Source organism: Nipponia nippon, unplaced genomic scaffold (genome assembly GCF_047370975.1).
Source record: "Nipponia nippon isolate SJK-2023a ecotype South Korea unplaced genomic scaffold, ASM4737097v1 scaffold_25, whole genome shotgun sequence".
NCBI classification, from domain to species: Eukaryota; Metazoa; Chordata; class Aves; order Pelecaniformes; family Threskiornithidae; genus Nipponia; species Nipponia nippon.
This window is the reverse complement of record NW_028262342.1, coordinates 6,220,456-6,231,128: the sequence shown is the minus strand read 5'-3', so window position 1 is coordinate 6,231,128 and position 10,673 is coordinate 6,220,456. Positions and strand designations below refer to the sequence as shown.

General features: G+C 58.2%; 1 protein-coding gene across 1 annotated transcript; it reads right to left on the bottom strand.

Annotated features, from left to right (window-relative positions):
* Positions 1 to 603: 603 nt before the first annotated feature.
* On the bottom strand, positions 604 to 7,872 carry FMOD (fibromodulin). The gene is made up of 3 exons (XM_009465607.2): positions 7,351 to 7,872; positions 3,991 to 5,001; positions 604 to 1,890 (listed from the first exon to the last, which is right to left on the bottom strand). Exons 2-3 carry the CDS (start codon positions 4,979 to 4,981, stop codon positions 1,739 to 1,741), a joined length of 1,143 nt encoding a protein of 380 aa, XP_009463882.1. The 5' UTR covers positions 4,982 to 5,001; positions 7,351 to 7,872; the 3' UTR covers positions 604 to 1,738.
* Between the last annotated feature and the right edge of the window lie 2,801 nt (positions 7,873 to 10,673).

Genomic DNA, 10,673 nt, shown 5'->3' with positions numbered 1-10,673 from the left:
TGCCCCCGGCCAGGGCTGGGGACCAGGGCTGTTTGGGGAAGGCCAGCGGGGACACCCACCTCCTGCCCCCCGTGCAGCGCCCGCAGGCTCTGCCTCCCCGGCTGGCACCAGCCCAGAGCCAAGCGAGCCCCTGGTGTGCTGGGGAGAGGCCCGCAGGCTGGGAATGGCGCTTTCTGTGCAGCTCCTGATCTGTAAAAATCCAGCCCATGTGAAATTTTTTTTTAAGCATCCTCCAGCCTAGCTGTTAAAAATAAGCAAGGCTGAAGACTGGAGAACATGAAAGCATCCGGAAAATACCGCCTGGAAGTGCTGTGCCAGTGGCACCGCCTTCCCTTCCCTTCCCTCTCTCAGCTGTCACTTTCCCATGTGTATTTTTTTCCTTCTATAAATGTCCTTGCACGGACCCCAGCTGGGCTGTGCTGGAGCGGCAGCTCCTCGGTGCGGGGAAGGCGGCGTGTGCACGTCGTGTCCGGTACAGCCGCTAGACGGCAAATCCAGCCCGGGTTATGGCTGCAGAAAGCTGCTCTGCAGGAGGGGAGGTTGCAGCGTGCAGAGCAGCCCAGTCCCTGGGCTCTGCCTTTGGGAGTCCTCAGACACGTCTCGTGCAGTTACAGAAAGGGCTTTATTCGTCGGTATGATATCTACAGTTCATGCGTTGGTGATAGCACAGGTTTTTTTGGGTTTTTGTTTCTATAGTGTTAGCATGCAGTTTAAATGCGGAGGGTTTGGATGACCTCTTCAGCTTTGCAGGTCATCTCGAAAGCTCAGCTGCCCCTTTGGTTCTCAAACTAAACCGTCCAAGCAACCAAGTTGGGTGGTTTTGGCTTTTGGCAAATTCAAACGTGCTGCAGATGCACGGGGCACTGCGATTTTTTTTTTTTTTTCTTTTTTAAATGGGAGACCCCGGTCGCCCGGGCAGGGCGGGCGCTCGGAGCCCAGCGGGTGGGTGGGATGGAGCTGGGCGTGCGGGGGCTCCCCGGGCAGCCGGGAGCTGCCCCATCCCTCGGCCCCGCTCCTGCCCTGAGCCACTGGTCTGGGAGGAAGATGTGAGGCTCCCTCGGCCACGGCCGTGAGCAGGCTGTTTCCCAGCGTGTTTCTCTCTAACCTAAGCAGCTGACAGCCGCTCGGCAGTGGCAGGAAAGGTTTGTCTCCCATTAGCTCTATCTCTGGAGCAGGAGGCTGATGGAAGGGGGAAAAATTAGAGGGGCAAGAGTGAGTTTGCTCTTCCCCATCCCAGACTGAGGGATGCTGGCAGCCAGGAAACCTGTAACCCTTTACTCGTGTAGCTCCCAGCCTCCCGGCGACCGCTGGCACCTGGCCCCGGGGGAGCCGTCCGAGATCTGCAGGACCCACGCCTGAAACCCCCCCGCTGGGGTCAGGAGCTCAGTGCTGTGCTTCGGCGGTGGGATGAGCTCTGCCCCGTCCCCGCTGCATCCCACCCAAAACCAGGGGAGAAGGGGAATGGGGATGCAGCGCTCTGGGGGTGGCTGTGGTGGGGTCAGAGGGGGAACCTTGCTGGGACCTGTCCCACCCTGCGTGGCCGGAGAGCCGGGAAGAGGGAGCGTTTGGGGACGAATGGATCCTGCCCGCCCGCGTGGGCTGGTGTTGGAGCACCCTTATTGCACTATTGCGGAAGCCAAGTCAAACTGTCAAGCTGCATTAAAACGGGGGCGAGTGTCTCCCCCGGAACGGGGGAGCCAAGTCCTGAGGCTGGGGAGGGGGCCGGGCGGGCGCCAGGCTAGATCTCGATGATGGTGGCACGCCGCAGGCACAGCGGGGCGTCGGGGGGCACCGCGTTTCGCTTGATCTCGTTCCCATCGAGCCGCAGGACCTGGAGCCTGGAGTAGTTCATGACGTCCACCACGGTGCAGAAGCTGCTGATGGAGAACTCTGCGGGGGGAGAGGAGAGAGCTGAGCACCAGCTCGATCTAACCTGCGTGATGTGAGTGATCTTGGGGAGCAATGTGGGAATGTCACGGGGGGCTGCTCTGGAGATAGGTCTGTGGGTACTGACCTCTGAGAGCTTCTTTATGTTAAGATGGGCAGGAAAATAACGACTCCCCCTCCCAAATCACCAATTATTCCTGCAAATTTGGACTCGATACCCTCTGCTCTTAAGCTACAAGAGGAACTGATGCAGTCAGAAGGAGTCCGTGAGTTTGTGCCTGTTCCAGGGTTTGGAAGCGGTGGCAGCGCCCGCCCTCAGCTGCCTTTGCCCAGCCTGGCTGGAGCGCTTGTAGGGAAAAAGCCAGGTGGAGGTAGGTGAAACATTGATTTTTATGGGGAATTGCCTTTGCAGCCTCCTTTGTGAGGCTTCATACGCTGCAGCCCCCAGCCCCCGGCTCCCCTGGCCACCGCAGGACTGCCCCGGCAGCGTGTCTGGGAGGGAGGACATCCCTGTCCCTGTCCCCATCCCACGCCTGTGGACACCCCCTTTCCCTTCCTCTGCCACCCGCCCCTGCCAGCACCAGGCAGGGCAACTCCGGGCCCGCCTGGGCTGGGCTTGGAGAGAGGAGATGGAACAAACTCCAAACATTTTGTGCAGAATTTGGGGGAGAAGCGAGCGACTAGAGGGCAGCAAAGCTCCAGGCCGGGATGCTGCCGGGGAAGGCAGTGGGGTGCTGGGGGACCCCCGTGCCCACAGGCCGGGGGCTTGGGGGGCTGCCAGCCCTGCCGTGTGCGGGGAGGCAAGCGGGGGCCTCCCGGGGTGGCTGGAGGGGCATGACCCCGGCCCTGATGCCCCACGGGTGGGACGTGCCCCCCAGAGAGGTTGGTGCTGGGCGCCTGGACCCGCAGCCCCTCGCTCCTGGGGAGGCTTTAAAGGTCAGCGGCAAAACCTGCAGCTGGAGGAAAAACTGCTGCGAAGCCTGAATGGCTCCACGGTGGTTTCATGGCATTTGTGGGCAGACGTTAACAGCTACAAATTTTGAAAGCAAACATTTGGGAATCTGTTCTTGTTTTTGTGTTTCTGTCGGTTCCCCGGTGCGGGGTTGTGTGTTTTCTCTGCAACAGCTGATGTCTGCGCTGCCACAGCCCCGGCCCCATCCAGGCTTGCGCAGGGGCTCCAGCTCCGCTCCGGGAGGGTCCTGCCCTCAGGGCCTGGCAGGTGAGAGGAGCACGCCTGGATTTTTCCAGGAGATTGCTCGGTTTGGGTTTTTTTCTGTTGTTGTTGGTTTTTTTTTTTTTCTGGCTTATTTTTATAAATAGCAGCCTCAGAACAATCTGTTCCTTTTATTTATTTGTGTATTAAGTGGAGTGAATATTAGTCCTGGCAGAAGATGCTGCATTGATGGCTGTAATAACTAAGGGCTCCCGTCTGTCCCAGCCCTAGCAGGGATGTGCCCCGCGGCTGCAGACCACGACCCTTGGGGGGCTTTGGGGGTGCGGGCTGTGCTGGTGCCCTGCGAGGCAGGGAGGGAGGGAGGGAGGTGGGCAGAAGGGGCTGGAGAAGGGGGCTGCGCTGGCCCGGAGCGCTGCAGACTGCCGGGCACCGCGGGGTACGTCCCTGTCCCCTGCCTTAGCGCTGGCCGGGGAGATGTGTGTTCCCACGTGCAGTGACCGTGGCTGTGGAGACCCTCACCTCTGTCCACTCTGTGGGTGATCTGTGTGCAATGCCGGGCTAAAGCCGCAGTCCCCTCCCCAGTTTGCGCATCAGCTTCTACCAACAGCTGGTTTCTGGCATCTCTAACCAGAAGATGCTCAGGCTTCTGGTAAATGCTCAGTAAAACCAGTGCAATGGCTCCATGGATCGCACAGGAGCGTTCAGACCTGGAAGCTTCTTGGCTCCGGGTGTGCTGTGACACAATGAGCCCTATTCCTGACTTGCTCAGGGCCACCTAGAAGTCTCCCAGATTCCAGCTTCCTACTCAAACCATTACCCCAGGTGCTCTCCCACAGGGAGGCACGGGTTCTGCGTCCCCATCTCCCCATCCCGCTATTGCACCACCATCCCCTGTACCACTGCACTTTGGTTGACGCGTTTCTGCTCACCGTTGATTTGGTTCCCTTGCAGGTAGAGGTTCTCGAGGTTGGTGTTGACCCGGGGGATCTTCTGGAGCCTGTTGTAAGAGAGGTCCAGCTCGAGGATGCTGCTGCTGTTGAAAGTGTTGGTAGAGAGACCCTGATTTGTCAGGCTGTTGTGGGACATCCGTACATAGAGCAGCTTGGGAGAGACCTTGAAATAGTCATCAGGGATGGTGTTGATGTAGTTGTACTCTAGGTAGAGCTGTTCCAAAGCCATTGGGAGCCCATCAGGGACTTTCCTGAGGTGGTTGTAGCTCAGATCAGCAAGGATCAAGGACTTGAGCCCTTTGAGGGATGCTCCCATCTCAAAAATGTAGTTGTGGCTGAGGTACAGGGCTGTGAGGTTCTCCAGACCCTCCAGAGCGTTGGAGGGGACCTTGGAGATCTGATTGTAAGACAAGTGGAGCTCTCTCAGGGACCGGGGCAAGGGGCTGGGCATCTTGGTTAGGTTGTTGTTGTTCATGTACAGCCTCTCCAGGCTTTTGAGCTTGGCAAAGACCCTCTTGCCCATCTTCTCACTGCTGATCTGGTTGTTGTGCAGTGCGAGCCATTCCAGATCCGTGGCATTGTCAAAAGCTCCCTCTTGGATGGCGGCGATATGGTTGTTCTGGAAATAGACGTATTTCATCCGGGAAGGCACGAAGGGCAGGTACCTCAGGTTACGGGTGTCACAGTACATGGCTGATGAGAAGTTAGGGGGGCAATCACACTCTTGGGGACATTGCCAGGAAGGGGCTTGCTGAGGTTCGGGGCCGGGCTCTGCCTCCGTGTCTGGAGCTGGGAGGTAAGAGTACACGTAAGGGGTGTTCTCATCCTCATAGTAGGGCATGTAGTTATAGGAGGACATACGGGACTGCCGCATGTAGTACTGTAACCAAGCCATGTCTTCTTCTTCATTGTACTGGCCCAGGGAGGCTCTGCAGAGCCCAGCAATGATCAGGACGGTGGCCCAACGCATGGTGCTGATGCTGGAGGGACCTGGTGGGGGAAGAGATGGGGGGAAACCATCAGCAGTGGCAGGTCTGATGAAAGGGCTAGAGGCAGGCGAGCTGCACCCCGTGGCCTGGGAATCCAGCGGGGCTGGATGTGGTTGCAGCCCTGCCTGGGGCTGGTGGCACTTGGCAGCAGAGCTGGAGAACCTGGGGACCTGAGTGAATCCTACCCAAAAAAAATGCGACTGCAGACGTGTCCCCTGTTTGCAGCTACCTGATCTTCCCCCTTGTCACCTCAGGCCTGCTAGAAACCTCCATCCCAGTGGATATTTGCTTGCAAAAATCTTTACTTATGGGTATTTCTGTTACACCTGAGTAGAGGATGGAGATACGGGCACATGGTCTGAATTTGCATGAGGACATGCAGCTCTGTCCCGAGATGCCCGGGATTCGCCTGCGCTGGCTCTGCCCGGGAGGGAGGAGAAGGCACTCGGCCGCTCTCCGGCCAAGCGGAGGAGAGCGGTAGCTGCGAGAACAGGTTGATGGAGCTCAAGGCAGTTTTCGAGGGAGCTATATTTATGCTACACTTGCTGCCGACATGATTCGCTGTGGGTTTCATCCGGCTCTCCCTTCCCCCACAGAAACGCAGGATGCTCCTGCTGCCTGGGACTGATGTAAATCCTGGTAAACAAGTTCTGGCTTATTTTTGAAATGAAACCGCTTTCAAGCTTAGATTTCCTGAGCTCACCCCTGAAAAGGGGTAGCATCCGCCAGCCCCTGGAGGCCAGCGGGACCAGCGAGAGAAGGAGCCATCACCAGACCTAGCGCTTGGACCCTGCTTGTGAAATTCAGCCTGCGGAGGGCTGACATCCAGAAGAGAGCAGGGCAGAGGGCTCGGAGCAAGGCAAACCTGTCCCCAGCCCCTTGGCTTGGCATGGGCTTCGCAGCCACCCCGCGCCCAGGGCAGTGTGCTGGCACGCCACGGTGCTGGCGGCAGAAGGACTCCAGCTACGGCTGCTCATCCTGACTCCTTGTCTCGGTGCTAAAGGAGCAGGCAGAGCGGCCTGGAGCGAGGCAGCTTGAAATGCCTCCAGGAAATACACGGGGCCGTGCTGTTCGGAGAGGGAGAGGAGCTGCTCCTGCCTGCTGGCTCCTATAGACGTGGCTGGGAGCGCAGAGCTGTGGGGCTGCTGGTGCATCGCTGCCAGCTCCGCTCCGGCAGCCGTGGCGTCGGCAATGCGCAAGCACGGGCCAGTGTCCCTCCTCGCCATGCCAGGGGTGGCCGTGGGGTCCCCAGATGAAAGCTCGCCGTGTCTGCAGCGAGAAGGGGATGCCTCGCCTGGCAGACAAAGAGGGCACAGTTTGCTCCGAGGCAGCGGCTGCCCTGCCACCGAGGCACCCTGGCAGGCTGCTCGCGCTGGAAGAAAAGAGGGATTGAGATGGTGGCAGGCGGGCATGGCTCCCTCGCTTTCTCCTTCTCTCCCTCCTTCCCTCTCCGTGTGCTCGTGCAGCCGAGGGGCAGATGTGACGTGGTCCTCTGGGATGCTGTGTGCAACGGGGGAGCTTGGCAGTCGCAGAGGAGTTTCTTCTCCTCCTCCCGCCTGCTCCCGGGCACTCTGCCTGCTGAAATACCAGAGCCGCCCTGCTCTGCGCAGGGGCTTCTCCACCCATGCCGAGCTGCTTGGCAGCCCTTTCCCGGGGGGCCCCTCTGTGCGGGGCAGGACCAGTCCGTGGGCTCCCTCCACCTTTTCTAGTGCCCCCCTTCAACATACTGGTAACCCCGGAGCCTGTCCACAGCAGACACTGCTGCCCCCCGCTTCATTTGAAGGTTGCTTTTCCCCTCCCCAGTGGGCTTCAGCCCTGGTTTTGGGGTGGGATCTGAGCTGAGTGTGCCAGCCACGAGATCCGTGTCATCTGCTGGTGCCCGTGCTCCTGGGCCAGAGGCTGCCGGGCTATGGGGTCAGCTCCTCGCCCTGAGAGGGAGCAGGTTTTGGAGCGAGGGGCTTCATGGTCTGTGGCTGTCCATGGACTTGGCCCATCGCTGCTGTGCCGGGTGTGAAACCAGCTCCCCCTTCCCCTGCACCCCGGCCGATGGGACGGGCAGAGCTGGGATGGGCAGGGGGGCAGCGCGCAGGCACTGCCCGCGCCTGGGTGTCGGTGGCTGTAGGTGGCCAGCTCTGGCCAAGTGGGCAAGGAGCTGCCAGAGGGGCAAGAGACGGGGGTAGCAGGAGAGGGCTTCCCCACTGCAGCGGCTCGGGAGCGCTGGCTTTCAAGCTGTGCCACCCGTGTCGCTGGCATGTGCTTTGTGTGGCAGCCGCCCGCCCGCCGAGGCAAGGGTATGGAAATCAGGTTTAAAAAAAAAAAAAAATCATAATAAATATAGAGATGGACTTACCAAGCTAAGAGCCTCCTTTCCAAAGCCTCGCTGCTCTTCTCTGGGATCTCCCGTGTGTCAAGCAGCATGTGAGTGTGTCTCCCGATTTGCAAAGGCTGGTGCCCGCCCTAGATCCCAGATCAAATATTGTGCTTGCAGGTCACGGGCTCGGCAGGTTTTCTGGGGAGTGACCTCCCAGCAGCAGCCAGTTTGCAGGAGAGACTGAAGAGACCCTAATGCTGCCTGGCGTTATAAATAACCTGCTTTTTCTGTCCTCCCTCTCTCTCTCTCTCTCTCCCGTCTTTTCTCATAGGAGTGTTGGCACTTTTCAGGCTCTCTCTGTTTAACGAGTTAGTGGAATCGGGGATGTTGTTTTTAAAAGGGCTGTTGTTAGGTCTCCTGCGTTTCTCATCAGGAAGTGATGAGGAGGCCTCTGGCCAGATTAAAAAATATCTGATTTTGAGGCGCTGAGGATGCGATCCTTAGGGAGAAGCGAGAAAGTGTCTTTAACTTTTGCAGTACCAGGGGAAGAGACGTTAGTGCCTGCTCCGACTGCAGCCTGGGCTTCTTCCCCAGGAAGCCTCAGTTTATGCAGTCCTGCTATTAAATATTTGGGATAAACATTTCCATGAACGATAAGGCTGCAGCATCCAAGGTAAATAAATTGCCTACCAAAGGGCCACTGTGACAGCAGGAATTTGTCTTCAGCTTGGCAGGAGAGAGATGCCAAGCTGGCATTTCTGCAGGCTGTGTCCATCCACCCAGGACGGGGGTGTCCCCCCACGGCTGCCCTGGGGTGGGTGCGGGGGGACGGGGCGGGGGAGCCTGTGCCCAGGGTGACCCGCGGGCGGGCAGAGACACAGGGGCTCGCAGTCTCCCTGCCACGAGGCTCAGTGCCTCCCGGTGCCAGCCTTGCCCTGGGGGGCCCTGCAAAGCGGGGGAGCGGCGGGTGCTGTCAGAGCCCCCCCAGTCCCCATCCTGGCTCTCTGTGCACTTCAACTTTGGAGACAGCTCTTCCAGGGCTGTCGAAGCATTTCCTCCATCAAGGAAAGGAAAGGAGGAGCCCCGACCGCCCATCGCCATCCCAGCAGCACGCCCAGGTCCTCCCAGGAGCCTGGAATTACTTAGTGAAGCTCAGCAGGTGCCAGACTCCCTCCAGGCTTGCTTTTTCCTTGCTTTCCATCGAAATTTCCCAGCCAAAACATCCTCTTCCCCTGGGAAGCCTCGCAAAGATCCTTATCGCTCCAGGGTCCTTGTTGTAAGGAGGAGGAATGTGCGGGGTGGTTGGCAGCCGGGGTTGCAAGGGACACGCTGTACAGTGGGGACTTTGCCAGAAAGCCGGTCTATTTGGGAAGGAAGAGTGTGCCTGGAAAGCACAGCTCGCTGTACCGCAGCATGGGGCTGGGATTTGCAAGGAGAGAGAGGATTCAGAGAAAGCCTTGCCTTTGAGTGGGAAAAGAGGATGGGGGGGATAGCGCTGCCTAAAAGGAGGTAGAGCCCTAGTAAAGCGGGGTGCAGGCTTTCATTCGGCTGGTAGCATCTCTTCTTCCCCGTTGAGCATTGCTGTGGCAGCTTGCAGCGGCGCGGGGCAGCTGGAGAAGGGCTCTCACCACGGGCAGGGAGGTGGTTCGAGGCTCTGGGCTGATGCGGAGAATGACCCCGCTTGGAGGGATTTGTTCCCACTGCCAGGGAGCTCAGTTCCAGGGAAAATGGGGGGAGGGTGGTGGCAGCCAGTAACATCTGCTGCTCGGCTGGTGTCAACCAGCATCACATCTCTGGCAGCTCGAGGTGTCCTGGTGGCCAGCAGCTCGGAGGCTTTCGCAGAGCTTGGATGTTGTTCTGGAAAAGCAGATTGTCCCCAGCTAGGTTAGATAAGGAGCGTGGTCTCTCCGCCTGCTGAAGGTAAGAATAGTCATGACCCAGGAGGTGCAGCCGCTGGGGTCGGGCGCCCGCTGTGGGCGCCGGGGCTGGTGGTGCCCGGGGGATGCTGAGGAGCCCCCGCCGCGTGAGCTGGCTCTGCATGGTGCCATTCCCCATGGCCACATCCCCCTTTCCCAGCCTAAACCAGAAAATAACGACACGCTTAAACGCCATTTGTATGCTCCCCACAGCCGCCAGGACTTTCTGCTGAATCTCATCCTGACCAGTTGAGGACTATCTCAGGGAGGTGAAAATTTACCCTCTAAAGAAGCACATATATCTTTTTTTTCTCCACCCAACCTTGAAATCTCATGGTCCAGGTGGCCAGCATCTCCCGCGCCCCTAGCAGGCCCCTCTGGCTTGGTCTCTTTGCCTGGCGTGAGGCGGGCACTGATAAGAGCTCGGTGCTACTGCTCATTTCAGGCCAATGCAAAACAGCTCCTCTCAGTTCCCAAGTGACTTCCATGAAACTTTGTCAACATCTCCCGCTATAAACACCTCTTCCCTATTGCTGACGGTTCAAAGCAAGCCCTGAACTGGTGACAGGAGCTGGGAACAAGCTGTCCTGCTTGCTCGAAGCCAATGGTCCCTATCGCTGCATAATCTCATCCGGAGCAGTCGCTCCAACGGTTGCAGTCTGCATCTCATCAGGGCCAGACAGATAGCTGCGTTGGTTTGCTTTGGTTTTCTAAACCAAACTGATGTGAACAGTGTCTGTTTTGGTTGGGTTTGTTCCAGTTGTTTTGATCAAATGCTCTTGAGCTTTGTATCTGAAACCACCGAATCTGGCGCGGAGTTTGCCTTTGATTTGCAAAACCTGCCCTCGGAGCCGGGAGCGCTGTCTTCTCTGCAGATGGATGCAAGTTTGTCAGGGTGCTTTTGGCACGGGGACCGAATGCTTCACAGCATAACAAAGAAACAAAACTCTCTGATGCTTGTGCTAAGGCTAAAGCTCGTTCTGCCTGGATGAAGGGGGAACTGTTAAACGTACCGCGGGCATCCAAAAACAGCGCCTGTCAGAAGCACGGCTGCTTCTGAGCAGCTTCCCTTTTTACTCATGGAAATGTTATTTCTGCCTCTTCCACATTTCCAAGAAGTTTCAGCTCTGCTGGAGCTGTTGGCTGCTCTGTCCTCCCACTCATGCTATTTTTCTTTAATTTCCATGGCCCTCCTCGTCCCGCTGGGCTCAGGGTGCTCGAAGACAGGGCTGCTTGTGTAGCAGTCGCACCATGCCCTGCCCTGGCTGCCTGGCAGGTCCTGCACGTCCCTGCCTAGACCTTGCCTTTAAAGGCAGATCCCTGAAGGGTGAAGGCCCCAGCTGCTCTTTTAAGGGACTCCAGTGACAAGAGTCCAAGTAGGAGCCGAGGAGACCTTGTCCCTCAGCATCTCCAACCTTGCTCAGGCAGGGTGGGTGGAAACGTGTG

What these genes read in the sequence shown, in the direction of transcription:
- FMOD (XM_009465607.2), bottom strand. Translation starts at nt 4,981, where the DNA reads ATGCGTTGGGCCACCGTCCTGATCATTGCTGGGCTCTGCAGAGCCTCC. An exon ending in GCAAGGGAACCAAATCAACG is followed by an intron (nt 1,891 to 3,990) that starts GTGAGCAGAAAC and finishes CTCCCCCCGCAG; the next exon opens with AGTTCTCCATCAGCAGCTTC.